Source organism: Anastrepha obliqua, chromosome 3 (genome assembly GCF_027943255.1).
Source record: "Anastrepha obliqua isolate idAnaObli1 chromosome 3, idAnaObli1_1.0, whole genome shotgun sequence".
Lineage (NCBI taxonomy): Eukaryota > Metazoa > Arthropoda > Insecta > Diptera > Tephritidae > Anastrepha > Anastrepha obliqua.
Window position 1 is genome coordinate 94,673,514 of NC_072894.1, and position 20,393 is coordinate 94,693,906.

General features: G+C 34.6%; 2 protein-coding genes across 3 annotated transcripts in view; one reads left to right on the forward strand and one right to left on the reverse strand.

Moving 5' to 3' along the window:
- The first annotated feature begins 280 nt into the window (after positions 1–280).
- LOC129242118 (uncharacterized) lies at positions 281–7,135 on the forward strand. The gene is made up of 3 exons (XM_054878677.1): positions 281–630; positions 5,647–5,887; positions 6,011–7,135. The coding sequence occupies exons 1-3, from the start codon at positions 281–283 to the stop codon at positions 7,133–7,135; spliced, it is 1,716 nt and encodes a 571-aa protein (XP_054734652.1).
- A 5,001-nt stretch (positions 7,136–12,136) lies between these two features.
- Positions 12,137–20,393, reverse strand: part of LOC129240518 (proton-coupled amino acid transporter-like protein pathetic) — a 72,453-nt gene continuing 64,196 nt past the window's right edge. Inside the window, exons 1-8 of one of the 2 annotated variants that reach the window (XM_054876374.1) lie at positions 18,158–18,394; positions 17,960–18,052; positions 17,742–17,892; positions 17,323–17,529; positions 15,492–15,943; positions 13,909–14,052; positions 13,669–13,780; positions 12,137–13,560 (exon numbers count right to left, since the gene is read on the reverse strand). In XM_054876374.1, the coding sequence (XP_054732349.1) occupies positions 13,378–13,560; positions 13,669–13,780; positions 13,909–14,052; positions 15,492–15,943; positions 17,323–17,529; positions 17,742–17,892; positions 17,960–18,052; positions 18,158–18,201 (1,386 nt within the window). In that variant the 5' untranslated portion in view covers positions 18,202–18,394 and the 3' untranslated portion in view covers positions 12,137–13,377. Of the gene's footprint in view, positions 13,561–13,668; positions 13,781–13,908; positions 14,053–15,491; positions 15,944–17,322; positions 17,530–17,741; positions 17,893–17,959; positions 18,053–18,157; positions 18,395–20,393 lie in introns of those variants that run through there. The other variant, XM_054876373.1, reaches the window with a different exon arrangement.

Below are 20,393 nucleotides of genomic sequence, written 5' to 3' on the forward strand. Positions count from 1 at the left end.
CGAAAGACACCGCAATCTCTATGCCTGAATGCCGCAAAAGAATTATTTTGAGTTATTACTGCTTGTAATCGTCGATTTTGATTTAATTGTCCAATAATTTTTACGCGATTTCCTTCACACTAATTACTACCCATATTACACTAATAATTAGCCATATTCAATAACTACTTCACAGATACAAATCGCTAATCAGTTGCAGTGATTTGCACTTCACAATTGAAATTTCTGCCAGAAACTGGAGTTGGAAATTCTTCAGTGCAACTTTTGTAGTCCAGCAAGCATGTTTATCTGCAAATACTTGTATCTTATAATCATAGCAACTTTTACCATAAAGTGGATTGGAAAATGTGCCAACATAGCACCACATTGGCACCTCACAACACACCATCAAACTGCCACGCTGGAAGAAGCTATAAAACAATATTTTGAAAAGAAAGCCAATGTCTTGCATGTGCGCGTTCATTTACGGCGGCCAGGACCTGCGAAATATGTGATCTTGCATCATCTAACAGATGTTTTACGGAATTCCACATATCTTACTTTTCGTATTACCATTGGCGATAAGTATCTTCGAAGTAATAAAGATTTTTTACACAATTTGTGGTACGTGGACTCCTACGAAGCATTGGAGTGAGTTTAACAACAGATATTATAAAATAATTATTGTATATCTGTGAATTTTTGACAAAATTTATTCGATTTCAGCAGTTTCGCCTTTTAAATCTGTAATAAGTGATCTTTCACTAATACAACTTGAAATTTTATTATCTGTTAATTCATTTTTTAAATTAGATATTTCATTAAAACCCTGAAGACAGGAAGTCGATTTGGCTGATTTTTCAAAAGGCCAAAGATAAGCACATAAGATCATGGACGAAAGCAGAAATACTTTAGGAGAACTAGTTTTAAAATAAGCGAAATGTATAAATTTACGCGGAAGCGTCTCTTTTAAGCGGGCACTTAAGGGGTAACACCACTGTACACGCGTAAAATAAACACGATTTTTAAAGAATTTTTTTGTATAGAAAGGAAGGTAAAACAATCACTCTGATTTGGGAAGTTATTACTTATATACTAAAATATAAAACTACAAAGTTTGTTCGAAAAATTTTACAAAATGGCGGCATTGGAGACATTTTTGTAATGTGGTTTCGCTTGAAGGAGCTCCGCGGCACGCAGCACAGAAGGTGCAAATTTTAATCTGGAACAAAGAAACATTTTTTTTCTGAATCTAGATAAGAATAGCTAGAGAAACAGGTAGGGGATTTAAAAAATATTTATTTTTGTGGAATTAGCAAGCATTTGAAGGAAAAAACTCTATTTTGGACTAAAAAAACGGCACTTAAATAATTATAACAATCGTTTAAATTAATCTATCGAAAATCCCCTACGTTGTTCTCTTAAGAAGGTTGTTATACAGACGTAGTGAAAAACCTGATTAAAAATATTTAAAATTGTTTGAGTTATGCTGCGTGCCAATTTCAGAAAACGTGTTTTGAGGTAACAGTCACTAACGCTTGGTTAAAAGCTTCAAATATTTATGAAATAAACTTCGGTAACGTATAAAACTTTTTGTTTTGTATTTTAAAAGGTTCAAAGAATTTTTTAAGCTTATAAAAAAAAATAATTTTTTTGAAATTTCTACAGTGGTGTTACCCCTTAAGGGACTGAAGTCCTTATCTTGATCTTTTTGTTGTTGTAACAGCATAAGTTTTTGGGAAATGCTGCTAAAGTGATAATCATTGCCCGGCTATAAAATAGGAATCGTGCCGTTGGCATGGAGCCGACTGTCGTGAGAAGTTTGTCACTCACGGTGTGGTGATTGACCAATTTTAAAAAAGCAGTGTGCTTCGTACTAAGTTCAATACTTCTACCAAACTTCTTTAATGTATTAGTATCTCCTCCACTATTTGCGTTAATGCATGTAAAGGCGAATGGACGGATGGACGGAAATTAAAACTTTAGTTGGTGAATATGAATTGAGTATAAAACCGAAAAAATCACTGTTTCGTGTGGATTTATGTCAAGCGGTTTCATTTGCCCTTATTTCTTCGAAGATGTGCAAGGAGCTGCGCTTTGGCTGCCATCCATAAGTGATCCACTAAAATGAGCGCCATACAGCAGAGCCGCGGCAGCTATTAAACCCCAAATTATTTTTTAAACTTAATGCCCTCGAATGCATCATGCCCCAGGTTTCGAAGAAGGCCCTATTTCTCAAACTGTTTATTAGTTAATTAATATCTGGGATTGATCGACTCCAAGGTCTACATAAAGTACATAAAGACACATGCCTGTCCCTAAAATCGATAGCTAGAAGTAAATATAGTCAGTTGACTAATTAATATAAAGTCGTACGGGTATTTCAAGAGACGTGCCTAGATGTTATTCTAAATTAAACATGTAAAAATTTAGATTATTTCAGGTTTCACTATTTTTATTCAACATACGACTCTTTCAAATTATCATTATTATTATTTTTTTATATTATCCAATTATTTATTGCGATCTGTGTAATAATATTTAACAATATTTATACTTAAAACTACGAGATATGCATGGAAAGCCACCATTCATCAATTTTTGCTTTCTAGCAGAGATCTTTTGTTGATTTCCTCTTCAATTTGTTAAAGGAAATGGGATGGGTGATGCATTTGCGGTCATCCTGAGAGTTTTCGATTGGAATCTTTGGAGTATTTCAATGTCTGAGTTAGCTGCGAGGCCGCAGAATTTTATGCCATATGTCCATACTGCTTTTAGGATAGCTGAGTACAGTGAGAGTTAATTTTTGAGGGAATTGCAATTTAGCAGCCAATAAATACTTCGAAGTTTGATTTCTAGTGCCTTGCGATTAGTAAAAATATGGGTTTTCCATGTAAGCTTGACTGATGCATTCCGAGATATTTTGTCATTTGGGGTATGATTGTGTTATTGAGTTTAACGTGTGAGCAAGTACGATATTTCGGTTGAGCGTAAATGTGACTTGAACAGATTTTGTCTCATTTAATTTTATTTTTCAATCTTAGAGCCATTCAGTTATTTCATCAAGTTCTTTTTTGAGTTTAAGAGAAGCCATATCAGGGAGTCATCTGCAAAAGATCCGACGATAGTTTCCTCTGTAAATAATTGGTAGATCGTGAGTGTAAAGCAAGTACCTGTATAAGATGCGACCCATAATACTGCCTTTCGGGCAACTAAGCTTCCGCGAGCTGAGATTGTTCTTCGTTTTGTTTTACTAAAAACTACCGATTTTTTAGGTAGGACTTAATGATCATTTTTATTTGTGCAACTTTTCATTGGGTAGGAACAAAACGAGTTAATATTGCGGTATTGCATATTTGCGTGAGAAAAGATATTCCTTCTGCTGGGAATTGTTTGAATACTTCTCCAGTGATCAGATTACATTCGGGGGTTTTCTTGGTTTTAAGCCTTTTCATCGCTTCTTTCACTTCGTTTTTTGAAATTTTTTTATGGGTGGTTCCATCTGGTGGCTGAGCTCCAGGATATCTTTAACTTTTTGAGCAGTACTTAGCGAGGATTCGATATTAAGTGGAAAATAGTATCATTACATGGCCACTATGAGCACGGCAACAGGTAAAGAACCAGTTTCTTGAAATTTTTTTACCCAACCTTTGAATTGTCGAATCATTCGGATGATTATTTCCACCAAAGTATTACGAATTTTGCGATTTGTTGTTCTTAAAGATCGATCATTTTCATAACAAGTTTCAGTAATTTTAACACGTCAAAGTCAAATACACTACTGACATCTATTTGTTACTTTTCAAAGACCTTTATAAGCGAGTAATATATCAATACTAGTGCTTTTTGACAGTTATGCACTATAATTAATTGCATATATATTCATATATAATATATATACATATATATAATTGGCGCGTACACCCTTGTTTGGGAGTTATGTGGCGTGAGTCTTGATGTTGTTCCACAAATGGAGGGACCTACAGTTTCAAGCCGACTCCGAATGGCAGATATTTTTTATGAGAAGCTTTTTCATGGCAGAAATACACTCGGAGGTTTTCCATTGCCTGCCGAGGTGCGACCGCTATTAGAAAAAACTTTTTCTTAGTTTTGGTGTTTCACCAAGATTCGAACCTACGTTCTCTCTGAATTCCAAATGGTAGTCACGCACTAACCCATTCAGCTACGGTGGCCGCATATATACATATATACATACATACACATACACATATACATTCTAAAATAATGTTATTTATGTGAATTGCCTTGATATAGTATTTGGCCAGAATAGTCCGAAGAGTTGATGTTTTATGTCGACCAATCTGTCATCTATCGGAAAAGTCACACAGTTGATTTGCATTCAACTTAGTAAGAAAGTTTTCGATGAGAGCATAACCTAACTTCACTTCTCATTAATGTGATCTTGTAAGAGTAATAGGATATCTATGAAGAAATTTGCTACCTTGTGGACTGAACAGCGAGGAATCGAACTGAAGCAGTATTTGCAAAATACCGACCGATATACCTACGAATATTCATCCACTATTGCATCGACTACTACGACTAAAAGTACTTTCACATATGCAGTAATTAGCAATAAATCCACAAAATTAATCTACCCGTTCACATATGACAGATTGCCTGCAAAATTGCCACTCAGCTGTCAATACTTTAGCGAAAGGTTTTTCTTCATAGAAATTATTTTGGTGGAATATTTCGGTGTTTTTGGTTTGGTTATTACTCGTATTAACGGTATGAAGAAAAGACAAGGAGAAGGAATAGCTAATTCAGTTGCGCAATCGGCTGCTAATAATAAACAGTTTGAGAAAATCCGGTTTAAAAAAATTATGGCAGCAATACGCATTCGAAATTCGATATTACATTTTATAATAAGTAATAAGAGGACAAACGGATTTTTTTCTGTCATATGAATGCATAGCTAATAATACCTAACAAACTTTTTATTAGAATTATGTCTACAAAACCGTTTTCTATATTATTTAGTTTTTACTTTGACGTTTCTCTTTACATTAGTAAAAATAATTATCTATAATACAGAAAACACAGACAATCTAGGATTATTTTATAATCTCAGATTTCGGGAGAGAAATTTTGTATGGATAATCTCACTTTTTATTTACGGATTGAAAGTTAAGTACGAAAAAGTAGATAATCGACTTGCCTTCTACTCAAATATGAACGAGACGTTATCAATAAAACGGTCCGCGGATGACATATGGCAAAAATAAATTTTTTGTTTTTTGGTAGGACTGTTATAAGCTTACATGGCAAATTTCAGCGTGATATGTCACATAGTTTGTTTTCTGTGCTACTGTAAACAAGTCAAGCTCGAGTGTGTTTGATAACGTCTCGTTCATATTTGAGCAGAAGGTATATGTAAACGTATTATAAAAATTTAGGTAAGCGCTCCTGAAGTTATTAATATCGGTTCAGAATTTCCATAGTTGTATTGTATACAATTGCCAAATATTGCTCCTTCGTGCATGATGAAAATGTAAAACTTTAATGCCGGTTTGATATTGCTAAATAATATAAAAAAGTAATGAATTTAAATACTGATAAATGTTTTTCCGAGAGTTTTCCATGCTACAAGAATAATAACAACAAATTTACTTGTTTTACTTAATTATTTTTTTTTCACTTCAGCGATGTTTTACCTTACAAAAAGGAACATTTCGGCAGCAGTCCAGGTGTTTATGCCATCTACTTGGTACAGCATAAGGAGACAGACATTATCAAAGATATTCGAAAGATTCTAGCAAAAATGTTTTCGCTCCATATTATCGACGTAATAGTTATAACGCTTAACATCCAAGGTGAAGGCTTTTCGGTATATTCTTTCGAGATTTTTAGCGAAAAACACTGTCGCAATGTGAAACCAGTTGTGGTAAACCATTTTATTGCTGGACATTTCAACGAATCTGACCTATTTCCAAACAAATTAAAAAATTTTCACAATTGTCCTATACGGGTTATATCAAAAAATGTGCCGCCATTTTTTTCACATCAGAAACAAAACGCTGACGGTCCCATTATACTCAAGGGCGTGGAAGCTAAACTATTGGAGACAATCGCTGAACATTTGCAATTTCGAATAGAATCATATATAGCGGAATCTTGTACGACCGGTGATGTTTACCTAAATGGCACCATGACAGGTCCATATTATCTATTGGATAATAATGAAGTTGACATACTAATGGGATACTTTTTCTGCACTGCCCAACGTGTTCTCTTTTTTGAGGAGAGTTTTTCGTATTTTTCTTCTGCCATGGTTGTCATTGTGAAGCACCATGCACCCAAACCAAATCTTATCTGGATGCTTGATCCTTTTAAACTGAACACATGGTTGGCTCTACTGACAATGACTACAGCCGCAACTATTCTCATGTATGTTGCACGTCGACGTTATCACCACGGCAATTGGTTAGACATAATTGGCAGCATATTCGGAGAGCCACGCGTTGTATTAACAACAAATAATTTGACGCGCTTGTGTATTGCACTTTGGTATAGCAGTTTAGTGATCCTAAGCAGCGTTTACCAAGCAAAATTATTTGACTCATATAACCAACCGGAACCCAATGTGCCGCGCACCTTAAATGACTTACAGGAGAATAACTTTACGTTCTTAGTGCGGAAGCATGCGGACATGAAAAACTGGCTGCCTGACCTTAAATGGCCTCAACGTCGTGTACGGTTTATCAATTCGTCGGAACACAATCTTGTATTTGAGAAATTAAAAGATTCTACCGGCAATGTGGCTACTATAAGTACTGTTGCGCAAATTCAATACTTTGAACACAAACACGAATTACGGAATGCTTTTGACCAAGTTCCCGAAACTGTACGGCTATGCGAGATTTGTGCATACTTTCAGCATCATTCGTATTTAGTCAAACCTTTCAACAATGTCATATTGATGATACGTAGTAGTGGACTGATTTCGAGATGGTACGGAAAAGATATTGCTGGTGCAAGCGGAATGTGGAATACGCAACCTAAAAGCACTCCCAAGCAACTGGATATGGAAAAATTTACAATGGTTTTTTTTCTATTCACATGCGGACAATTGTTGGCTTTTATTGTATTCGTTCTGGAAATGATAAGTGGCAAAGTCAAATGTCAAAAATAAATAGAAATAGAATATGTACATTGAATGTTTGTGTAAAATCAAATAACATAGTTATCATTTATCAATGAAGTTAGGAAAAATACATGGTTTGTTCGCTTATTAATACTCATAAAACTATGGTTGCTTATATACACACCATAATTGTAAATGAATAAAATCTATTATTGCAATTTTAAATCACATACATTTTGATTTTCAACTGATATACTTATTCTTCTCCACATATGTACAAAGTGGGTGATCTAACTTTTGAAATTCGAAGAAAGATTTTTTTCATTGCATTCATTTGTTTTTATTTGAAATCCATATGTTTAATTATTCATTATAGCAATTATGGTTAATTATGAAGCAATATTTCATTCAAAAAATCTCCACGTCTGGCCTTGCACTATGCAATGCAATGAACCTAATTTTTCTATTATATAGGTCAATATATATCGATGACTGCACCAATTTTGTTTTTGAGAACGCCAACTGTTACTGGATGATTCGCATAATATTTATCTACATTTATTAATTTTATTGACGTGATAACGTCTTATAATTCGATTTAGCCGGCTGCAATTTCGCACAATTTTCAAAAAGAACAAATCTATATGTAAAGATGCATACAAATCATACGGACATATCAAATATACGAATCTATTCCGTATGCAAGCAAATGTAAGCTAATGTGCTTGAACTACAAGCGAGAGCGCGGAACGAACGACAAAGAGCACAATCGGCCCCCGCGTTCGGCAACGTTCGACATCTGGCTCTCTCCTACTTGAGTGAGCATATATATGTATGTATATGCGCATATGTAGGTATATAAATTCACATACTTGTATTTGCATATGCCTTCTTCCTGTGTGCATGGTAATGAATCATTTCTCTGTTGAGAATAGGACGATGATAGAAAAAGTAGGAAATGAAAGGGAGTGTTTCGAGTTTAAAGTGTCTTGAAAAAGGCAAATCGATGATGGTGCCTCTTAGTGTTGTTGACTTATTAACGTCTGATGCACAATCGAAATTGAAGATATCTTTCATGAATTTGATAAGTGTTTCGTCATTTTTCACGTTTGTGTAAATGTAACTTGACCAATTCCATTTACCTCCTCCTCTATACCCATATAAAATATCTATCAAACAAATAAAATTAAAATTTTGTTTTGAAAATTGCAACCATTCCATCAATATTTTCTTATGACGTTGTCACGTTAAACTATCGTCAGTAAACCGACTTTACAGACAACCTGTTTTTTTTTGCTTTGTTTTCTTTACGAACTACCGAAAACTCAGTTCTAAGTGTTTCCCAATAATCGGGCGCCTCCGATACGTCACTTCTCTGCTCACTATGTTTGAGCTCTGCTCGCTTGGCGTACAATTTGCATGTGAAAGCAACAGTAAAGCTATCGAGCTAGATTCGCAGCTAGCAGGTATGGTTATACCTCATAAAACTTGTATAACTCATTTTTAACTAATAAATGTAATTTTAGGCAACTCTATTACAGCGCTTCCAATACATGCTTATTTATGCCAGTTGCTTCATCTATTCGCCACTTGCTTACGCTTGGCGAATCGAAATCGCCTTATGTCATTTATGAAAGCTATTTTTCAATGCCGCCTAAAATATCTATTCAACTCCTACCAGTTGCGGCACGGCTTTAGATTAAATGCCCAATTTTGCAGGCTTTGAAATGCCATAACCATAACCATATAAATCAACTATTACAATCAACCATATTAGACGACCCCTGAATGCATAATTATTGAGAACGTCAAGATATCGATGTTAATGTTGCTGTTTAGCAACACTTTGCGCTGCAGCAAAAATCATAAACAGTGACGAAGACAATAGGCCTCTTCTATTCGCCATTTTCCCGCTTGCTATCTCTATGCTCGATTAACTTGACGAAAAATTTGCATGCGAAAGCAACAACAAAGTTATCCAGTAAGATTCGCCACTAGCGAGTATGGATATAGCTCATTAGGCCGCACTGCCTTACCTTGTAAATGTGAAGTTAGTGAATACCCCATGCCTGCATGCGTTCACTTTATCGAGCGACTATCGTAAGACGAAATTTTCATTATTGCACTTCATGTTAAAATATACGAGAACTAACTAGTAGCTGCTTCTGAAATAAGCTAGAAGTGACAGCTGGTATAACCTAACCCAACCTTCTATATATGTACAATCTATACTAATATTATAAAGAGGAAAACTTTGTTTGTTTGTTTGTTTGTAACGAATAGGCTCAAAAACTACTGGACCGATTTTAAAAATTCTTTCACCATTCGAAAACTACATTATCCACGAGTAATATGGATTACATTTTATTTTGGAAAAAAATAGGGTTCCATAAGATATTTGGTTTTTTCGGACACAAACTGAAAAAAATCTTATTTATAAAATAAAGTCAACTTTTTGTGTGTGTTCGCTAATCGGCCGTGTCTGCACCGAATTAAACCAAACTTACACACATTGTTAAGAAGGTATTGAAGATGGTTTTCGTATAGTTTGGATACCTATTGGTGGATAGGGCTCGAGATATAGGTCAAAACGTGGACCCGGGTAACCTTCGGATGTGTATGTACAATATGGGTATCAAATGGAAGCTGTTGGTGAATGCTTTAGTTCAGAGTATTTCCATCCACTCCGTGACTAGGGTCTCGAAATAGAGACCAAAACGTGGACCCTAGAATGTGTTTGTACAATATGGATATCAAATGAAAGCTGTTGATAAGTGCTTTAATACGGGGTAATTTTCATACCTATTGATGACTAGGGTCTCGAAATATATGCCAAAACGTGGACCCGCCGTGTCTTTGCACCGAATTAAACCAAACTTACGCACATTGTTAAGTAAGTATTGAAAATGGGTTTCGTAAAGTTTGGTTGTAATTCGGAGCACTGGCAACGGGTACAGTGTTCTTTTGAACCAGCCATAATGTCGCTTACTTTTTTAACGCTTGGGGCGGAACTGAACTGTCAAATTGACAGTGTGAGTTACAATATGTCAATATTGCAAGTGCAACTTGTAAAAATTGTTTGTGCATTTTTTTGGAGTGGATTTTGGAACAGTGAATAATTTCTTACGAAATTTGAGAATTTAATGTGAAATCCGAATGAAATTATGTGTTCGTGCTCCAATGCTTAATAAAACATATAAATTGAAAAGAAAAATTCATGGATGATCAGGAAAAAAGACGATTGTTTCTTAGTTATTCATATGCGTTGATTTGAAATTTAAAAACAATCTTCTTTTTTCCTGATTTTCAATTTATTTTATTTTATTTTATAAAGGTTTACATAACAATAAAATTATTATACAAACTAAAAGTAGTGCAGCGCTAGCATCGGAGGCTTTCGGCTGGATTTTCAATTTATATTTTATATTTACTCAAAAACAAATAGAAAAACAAAAAATATTGTTTATGCCAAAGCGCTTGAATAAAGAAAAAAGAAATAAATAGTATGAAAACCATATATTTTCTGTTCTAAACCATATATATTCTATTTTAGTGTGCCCAGCGAAGGGGGCCGGGTTTGCTAGTATATATATATATATATATATGTAATTGGCGCTTATACCCTTTTTGGGTGTTTGACCGAACTACTCATCCTATTTGTGGCGTACGTCTTGATGTTGTTCCACCTATAGTTTTAAGCCGACTTCGAACGGCAATGGAGCTTTTTCATGGCAGAAATACCCTCAAAGGTTTACCATTGCAGAGGGGCGGCCGCTATTAGAAAAACACTTTTTCTATCATTTTTGTATTTCATGCACGGATATTCGAACCTTTGCATTTCCGAATGGTAATCACTCGCCAATCCATTCCGCTACGGTGAGTACCTTACGTTAAAAAAGCTCTGTTAAAACAGAAATGTTAAGTGCAGGCCGCGAATTTGACTGTTAAAACATATGGCTTACCGAATCTCTTGCCATCACTCTTAACTTATCACCATTTCGTAGTTTGACAGCTCACTTTTCATTTTACCGCGCCATTTATATGAGCAAATACAGCGACCCGATTTTTTTGATGGCAGTTTAAGGGGTTAGGGGTAGTCAGAATTTTCAAAAAATTGGATTGTTTTTGCACTTTCTTAAAGTATAATATATTCAAAATATTGTGTGGAAATTTGAAGTGAATCCGACAAATGCTTTGGAGTTATACAACAATTAACAAAGGGCGCTCAGGCGCTCCGGAGCGTTCGAGAGCAAGTAGCTGGCAGCAGCAAAACTTTAAATGCGTTTTTCTCAAAACAATGTTTTTAGAACTGGTGATCACTGTAACTTAAAAACCGCTTGGTAGATTTCAATAAAATGTATGCTGCTTTTGAAAAACATAAACAACTCGTGCCTGATCGAAGGATCTTTTTTTTCAAAATTTCGATTTTTTTAACTATTAATTGTCCGTTTTTTCTCGAAAATCTGAAAAATATTTTTTGAGGCCGCCATATAGTTAATTTTGGAAACAAGAGCTTCGATCAGGCACAAGATTATCTATTAATAAAACACAATTCTCTTGTCCGATTGATTTTAAATGAATCTCCAAGGACCTGTAATGATCACCGCAAGAGATTTCTGACTTGTACAATAACTTGTACAATTATTAATTCCTTTTTTTTTTGAAATTTTGCTAAAGTCCAGTTGAACCATGATGTATTAATGGTATGTTTTTATTTTTGTAAAATAAAGGAATTGACTAGCAATCGGGCTTCTGACTACCCCTAACCCCTTAAAAATGAAATGTTAAAGCAGCAAGTTGCCCACATAAGAAAATGGGACAAAGTTAAAAAAGAAATTTTACAAACCTTAAGAGACATTTAGTAGAAGGTATAGATGTGGAGTAACACTTAATTGCATACATACATACATATAAATATATGTACGAGTACTTGTGGCAACCGATTCCTTTCTGCCAATCAAATAGTTTACGTTCAGAAACGGCGCACAACGCAGTGAGCAATTTTCTAACGAAAATAATTAAACAAGCAATTGCAAATTTAAACATCCGTTTAGCATCTTCTTTATAGGCCTTTATTAAAAAATGCATCAAAAATAATATTAATTTTTTTTGGAATTTCGTTGTTTTATATACATACATATACATGCGTGTAAATACATATGCACATATGGTAGTTATGTAGTTTTGTAGACAAATGTGTGTGTCCGGTATGCAAATGTACAAATTGACCATATAAATTCAATGTCAAGTATAAATCTTCATTGACATTTAACGCATTTGCGAGTATTTATAAATGCAACCATATTCATGATAAAATTGAGCTCACACATTTTTCGCTCACTTAGAGCTGCTTGACAATGGAATTATGCATAAAAATATCTGTTTTATACTCTTTGCTCATACAACCTAAAGCAATATACCATACAAATGTACTCGTATGTACATAATATTTGTATTTAATATTTAAAAATGTTTGCTTGATTTTTATTATTATTCTTGATACAATATTTTAATAAAACGTATTCTGAGTGATTTAGAATGGATGGCTTACTGATATCTGAATACTATGTAGATAAATTTTACAAAAGCAAAAACTATAAAAATACAATCGTTTGAAGTACTACTAATTTAGTTGACTCAAAAAAACACAACTTTCAAACAATAATTGAAATTGAATAGACAACTAGATTGTACCTAGTTACATATTGGCATATCAATATACACATAACTTTGTTGATGAATGAGCTAGCAGGAAATTAAAACTAGGTGCTCTAAAATTAAAGATTTTTATATCTCTGTAATTAGGAAATAGGATGAATTATTAAACAGTTATTGGAATTGTTAACTACATTTACACACACAGTGCAATTACAAAAAGCGTTGTGGCGCTATAGCTTAGAGTATATATTTACATATATCACTAAAACAACAGTGTATGGAGAGACATATAGTTCTATTTGAATCTTAATAAAAATTTATAAAGAGGCACTTTTTTTAATACACGTTTCTGTTGCCTTTCTAATCTAAAAAAAAAACAGCTATACTTAATTTTCTCAGCTTAAACTATTCATATACATTTTATTATTTTATGTTGCATGTATGTAGAGACTCTAGAAACATAAATATGTATACATCATATACTTTTACTTAATACTAACTAAAACTTCAGTTAAATTATCCAACGGTATAGCGACAAGAGCGTGTTGAAGTGCGAATTCATATATCAAAGCGCTCTTAATGTTTCGATACTTTTGCTCAATACCTGTGAGCAGTAGTAATGTTATAAGCTTCTATGTGCTGCTTTCGCTTGCTGCATCCGTTGTTGTGTATATTTTCATAATGTCGTTTATTGCACTCATAGAACCAAAAATAAGTGCTGCGATACCGCAAAATCCAATGACCACATTTTTCCACAGAATCCAATTAAAAGCACCAAAGCCGGTATCCCAATGTGTGATGAGTTCAATGAGTACCTAAATAGATATAAATAGATATGTATTTGGTAAATTTAACACGTACAACATTTTAAGGGTATAATAAATGGATACTACGATATTAAATACGTTTGGGTAAATACTTACAGGGAATATAAGTCCTAGTATGGAGAAGCAGAAGGCACCGATTAGCCCCATGAATGGGGCAATGGTTGGCACTGAAACGGCCAATACAACGGCGGCGGTGACGAGTACGGTTCTGCAATTAAATAGACGCTCGATTTATTGTGCTCGAAATATAATTGTAGGACTAGTTTATGTGCTGAGTTGCTACACACTGCATGAATAAAATTGTATATTTCAACAACTTGAATGATGTAAACATACCTCATAACATAATTTACAAGTACGGGACGTTTTGTGCATCTATCCTTGATACTGTCCCAAACAATCTCAAGGCATACATAGAATTGCAGACCGAATGTACAGTACACAGCCAAGGCGATCAGCACTTTGACAGCTTGCGCAGGCCTAAAAGAAAATATATGTAAGTATGTCAGTACGTATGCAAGTATGCAAATGGTTGTCATCTATGTGTTGATATACAGGGTGGACCATATAGCGTTTGCTTTTTGAACCACCTATTTTTTTGAGAATTGTAACACAAATGACATGTCAAATGTGTTTATAATTTACTTAAGGGGGGGTAACGTTTTTAAATTTTTTTTTTGCATTTTTTTTATTTGATTTTTTAAATGAAGAACCTTTCAAGAATATTTTGTGAAAATTTTAGATGGATCGGAGCAAAACTTACAAAGATACAGCCATGTAAGTGTTGCTACCTACCTGGCTCAACCGCGTTTAGCGTTAGCCTTAAAGCGTTTTTCCCACAACTTACGTTTTCAAAGTCGGTGCCCCTCATAACTTTGAAACTACTGCACCGATCCTTTTGAAATTTTGAACACTTTTTCTGTAGATGTTTTACAAGGTAACGCCGAAGAGTTTTTTTCGAATTTGTTGATACTTTTGTTTTACGGTAACTAATTCACCGATTTTTTACGCGAAAATCGTGTTTTTGACTTTAACGTGTTCCCAAAAATCGAAAAAATTTTAATTTCAAAAAACCTCTCGGCGTTACCCGGAGAAAACGATTATCTAACGAAATAACTTTGGTTTTTTGATTTCAGATGATTTAACACCGAGTTATGAGGGGCACCGCAAAACAATTTTTTTTGAGATGCGTCCGAATAATTTCTGCCATTGCCGTATTTTTAAATATTTTTGGATGAAAATTTCACAAAATATTCTTCAAATGCTATAGTTTTATATAGTAAAAGATTTGACGAATAAATTTTAACTGTGTTATCAAAAAAAAATCATAAAAATGTGCCTTTTTTCCATGAATTAACGTTAGAAAATCCACACGCTCACATGCTCAAGAAGTTGTTTCCAAAAATTGAAGAGGATGACATTTGGTTTCAACAGGAGGGTGCAACTTGTCACACTGCCAAAGTTACACTCGAACTTTTGGCTACCGTTTTTGAAAACCGAATAATCAGCTGAAATTCCGATATCAATTGGCCGCCTCGGAGCTGTGATTTAAGCCCGTTGGACTATTTTTTGTGGGGAGCCGTTAAGGACAAATGCTATGGGAACCATCCAAAGACGATTGATGCTTTAAAACACGAAATCAAAGTTGCTATTCATGAAATTGGAGCCGAAACAATAGAAAATGTGCTTAAAAATTGGGTTGATCGAATGGCCTACTGTAAAGCCAGTCGTGGCAGTCATTTGAACGATATTATTTTTCATTCATAAATGACAATATTCAATCTTCAAAAAAAAACAAAAAGTTTGAAAAACTATTAATTAGTTTTTTTTATAGCCGATTCAAAAAGCAAATTTTACATGGCCCACCCTATACTTATATATATATAAATAAATATGTATTTAAAGCGTACTAGACTCACCATTCATGCACCGGTAGATTCAGTGTAATACTCTCTTCTGTACTTGTACCATAACGTAGGTAGCCGAGGAAGCCGAGTGCCATGTAGATCAAAGTAACACCAGACATGCCCTGACTTAGTACACCGCAGATGCCGAGGAAATGGCGCGGTTTTTCCATGTTATTCTCCAGCGGCATTACAACACCGATTGCCTCCATAGCGAATATGGTGATGGCAAAGAAAGCTGGCAGTGTGGAGACTTTCGCGAACTCCCTCGTCGTCACTGGCGGTAAATCACTAACTAAATAATAGAAGGTGATGCCCAATCCAAGGCCCATGAAAATATTAGCCACCATGGAGACGGGGGCAAGATACTTCAGATTTGGTATCCACGAGAGTAGAATTAAAGGAATCAACAATGCCGAGATGAGTAGGCGAAGTGAAACCTGATAACCCAACCAGTGGCCCATGACCTTCAAAAGGAACAAATTACATATGTATTACATAATTATACGAGTATTATATTAAAAATACTTTATATACAATGAAATATGTTAGTATTTGAATACATACATATGTACGTAAATAAGGCGCGTTTGCTGAAAGAGCGTCATACGTAATAAAAAATAAAAATTTAAAAACTGTCTTTCTACTTACTATTCCAATCTAAGTTAAAATAAAAGAGTTATTTCTTTCATGCAGATATTGTTATAAGATCGCGTCTTGAATTTTTTACATAAATTAAAAGAAATGCAGAAATCGCCAAAATTTTATACTCGCCCACGCTTATGCACAAGGGTATTACTATTTTTTGTATGTAAAAGCGTAAAGAAGTCGAGATAGGTATATCGCACATATGTATGTGCATACATATATGTATATACCAAAATGCTCAGAATGATGAGAGGAGTTGATTTAAGAAATCAAAAGCAAAAATTACTGTATTTCATTGAAATTCGATATACAAATTACTCTTTGTCCAATGCAGATTGATGTTGGAAATGGGCGAAATCGGTCAATAAACATAGTCATTTCCTATAAGGGTAACTTTTACAAAAGAGAAAACCCTAAAATCTATGTTATAAACGAAGCATAGCATTGAATAGAAACCAAGCCCACTCTGTATATTTTAAAACTAAATTTCCGTCCGTCCGTTTAATGTTACACGCTGTAACTCTCATTGTCTCGGAGTTTTTTGATTCCAAAAATTAATTTTCCCAAATAAAATTATACTAAAATGTGCACGGGTTCTTTTTTTACGCGGAGGAAGCATCGAAAGCCTTTACCACGTCTGCGTTGGACCTTAACTTGAACTATACCTTCTACTGTCTAAGTACCGACCCCCTCTCTTAAATCACATACTTATTTACCTACTTTTCCCATACAGTCCGTCAAAAGTTGCAGGCTTTTTAATCTTCCCACTGTTTTGTTTATTTTCATGTGCGCGGGTATACTTTATATATGTAGTTCGACCCAGACTAAGTTCAGCTCACTTACTTATTTTTTTATGATTATGATTAAGTGAATTTGAGATTATTTTAGCAAATGAGTGATATGTACGTACATATGCATGTGTATTTAAAAATACATAAATGTTATGGACTTTCGGCAAAACCTTGAATTCGACTTAACCTTTTTCTACCTGCCTTGTATTAAATTACTGGTATTTATTTCAATATTTTAAGCATTAACTATTCACAGCTGTAACTTTAGAACTCAACTGAATAAAAGCTGAAAGAAAATATAAAATTTTGTAATAAAAAATCCGAATCTAGTAACTCAAGGTAAAAACTGCTAAGTCAAATATATTGTTTCACTCAAAGTCTCCGTATATGTTAACGCAGTTAAGTACCTGTTCGAAGTTCTTGGCCACGATTACTGTGTACACGGAACAGGTACCGAAATAGGTCAAAAAGAGTCCGAAAAGTATGGAAAATTTGGCGACTGGCGCAAAGCCACGTGCCCATTTTGGCCCATTCTGGAAAGCCACCTCAGCAACTTCGGCGAAGCTCATCTGCGTGCGGCGCGATTTGTAGTAGAGTTTGTGTGCGCATTTCACCTGTAAATGTAAGTGAGCTATATAATATAATATAATATAATATAAACACATACGCATGGTGATACAAATTGATAAATATAATGATGATGATTGATGGTATAATTCAGCAATTTCTTATAATTTCTCTTTTCAATCGCAAACAGACATGTGCAACACGCATTAGCTTCGCTTCACTTTGTATTTATGTTTGTATGTGAATCTGCAATACATACCAGCACATAACTGCAGTGTGTACAGATGAATGCAGTGAAGATGGTAGCAAAAATGCCAAGCACAATGCCCGAGTACATGAACGCGATAGGCATGGACAGGATGCCAGTGCCCAAAGAGGCCTTCAGCAAATGCGTGAGTGTTTCGTTATCACTAAAAAACACAAAATAATTAATCAATGTAATGAATAATTATAGCTTGAAAATGCTATGGCACTCACGTTGTTGGATTTGGTACCTTGCGAGCCGCAAAGGGATCGAAATCTGAAGACGCCAGCGCCTGTTCGACATCTTTACGGGGCTGAATTTTATATCTGAAAAAAAAAAAAAATTAAATATTAGTAAAAGCTTTCCTTATACGATTATTAAGATATAATAAATACTAAGTAGAACTAAAACATAGCAATCAAGGTTACCACCTCTGCTCAAGCGTTGGTACTTCCGCTTTTTTCGTATCACACATTTTTTAATTGCACACAATTTAATAATACTAAACTGAATGTTTATGCTTTTATCACGAAACTCCTACTAAGTCTGCTCTACGAAAGATATCAGTTAATTCGTTGGTTGGCTATGCGCTTCTGCTTCTGTCATTTGTGATGTTGGTTCCGTTTTACCAAATCAATCACTCGAATGCAACTGCACAAGCAGAATAAAAACACACCACCTTAAGCTATTGTTTTATAGTGAAATTCAGTAGCTGCAGTTTGGGCTTCGACTTGTTTACGGTTGCGCTATGTAGTTCTTATATGTATATATGTATGTGCTTGCGGCTACGGCTTCAAAAATGCGCAACATCTGCAAGAAAATCGCGCTAATTACGCTCAACTACCGACTGACGTCGAATTGCATTGCCCACTATTGTGGAGGGTGTCGGCGGCCGATGGCGGGTTTTGTAGCAGTAACTCGCTTCAGCTCGAATTCAATATGGTCAAATACCATGATGATCAAAATGATACCATTATGTACTGACTGACGCGCGGGAAAGTGAATTCAAAACAACAATAAAGAAGAGAAACATAAAAAGACGTATATTATACACCTTTGCTGCGAATATAATTATGTTGGGTGGATAGACGCTGACGGTGGAAATTGAGAAGTTAGCGAAACATATTTGGTATTGTCTGTTCATTGGCCTTACTTGAATGACTGTTCGAATTGCATCAGCCGCTTCGCTTACAAGTGCATCTTCCAGCTTAGCTCAAATCAGCACAAAACAATTACCTTCTTGGCAACTAGAAATGCTGCAGTACAAATTTGTTATTGTGTGTGTGTTACAGAAATTGGCGCTACGTAGTTTATGAGTGATAAGAAATAAGCATACTTTTAGGAGCGCACGACAAAATAACAGTTGTTGCGAAAATGTAAGCCAGTTATCAGTATAAATAGAATCAAATCGCTAAGCGAACTCAACCCTCGAATGATATTCGTCGTAAAAATTCGCTCAGTAAAACAGAACGAAAACGAAATTCGAAATTGTTATTGTCTGTTTCGTTTACAGGGTATGCAATTTTTTATTTGATTGACTTTTAAAATACATGCATTAGCATTTTATTTTGCCACTGAGTAACAGAAGAACGCTTCACGTATTCAAATAATTAGATAGTGACAATTTTTGCTAGCCTTTTTCGAGTTTTTGAACATTGCTCACCTACGACGAATGGACTTTTCCTTAAATTACTTCTGTTGTAGCTGCAGGCCAGAAAAAGAGTTGACAGCGTCTAGCGTTTCACTGATTTTCTTTGCTATACACATTTTTGCAAGAATTCAGAGCATCAGTAATCATTGTAGGCAACAAAAATGAACTGGTTCAAGTGGTACCTGAACATGCTAACTGGTGAGAGACCTTTCCATACCCGGGGAGAATAACTCAAAGTAGCATTTCTTTCACATAACGGAATTAGCTAAAAAATATGACTTGTCAGTTTAGTTTTAAAAAAATTGTGTTTCAAAGCATGTGAGCTTAATGATTTTAACATAAATTGAGTGGGAAGTGAAGAGTTGATGGCAATATGTTAGTAGTCGTAGCATTGCTCAGAGCAAAAGATCGAGCACAAAACGGTTTTAAACTATTTGCGAAAAAATTGTACGCAAAAATAATGGATTTCTTTTTCCCCAACCTAATTTTTAAAAATTGTTCTCAAAACCGTCGGGTTATAAGTATGTAACTGCCGGGGCAATTAATATTAATCACATTTTTTAATCAGTTTTGAAATTTGGAACTAACATTATAATGTCAAAGATTTCACAGAAGCCTTAAACAATAATGTGTTGGTCGTGTGACAAATAAATTTCAGTACAAAAAAAAAATTTCAGTACATACATTTAAATATAAAAAAAAGACAAAATGGGAAAATTTGTTCCGGTATTGTTTTTCAATTTATGGGAATAGCTTCGAAATCACATCACCGATGCTGGAAAAATATTTGCCAATAACGAAGATTTTGGGGCCGATAAAAAAATATATATTTCATATCTGTTTTTATTTATATATTTTTAGAATATATGGTATATATGGCCCCTATTATGAGTTATATTCGATCTTCGATATTCGTTGGTTGTCGAAGATCGAAAATCGAATGTCAATTTGGTATTATGAGCGGTGCAGCCCTGTCGAAATTTTCGTTGTATACCGAATTTAGAGTCGAATGCAAT

Coding starts and splice junctions, on each gene's coding strand:
- LOC129242118 (XM_054878677.1), top strand. CDS start 281: ATGTTTATCTGCAAATACTTGTATCTTATAATCATAGCAACTTTTACC. Junction 631..5,646: donor GACTCCTACGAAGCATTGGA/GTGAGTTTAACA, acceptor TTTTCACTTCAG/CGATGTTTTACCTTACAAAA. Junction 5,888..6,010: donor GCAATGTGAAACCAGTTGTG/GTAAACCATTTT, acceptor TTTTCACATCAG/AAACAAAACGCTGACGGTCC.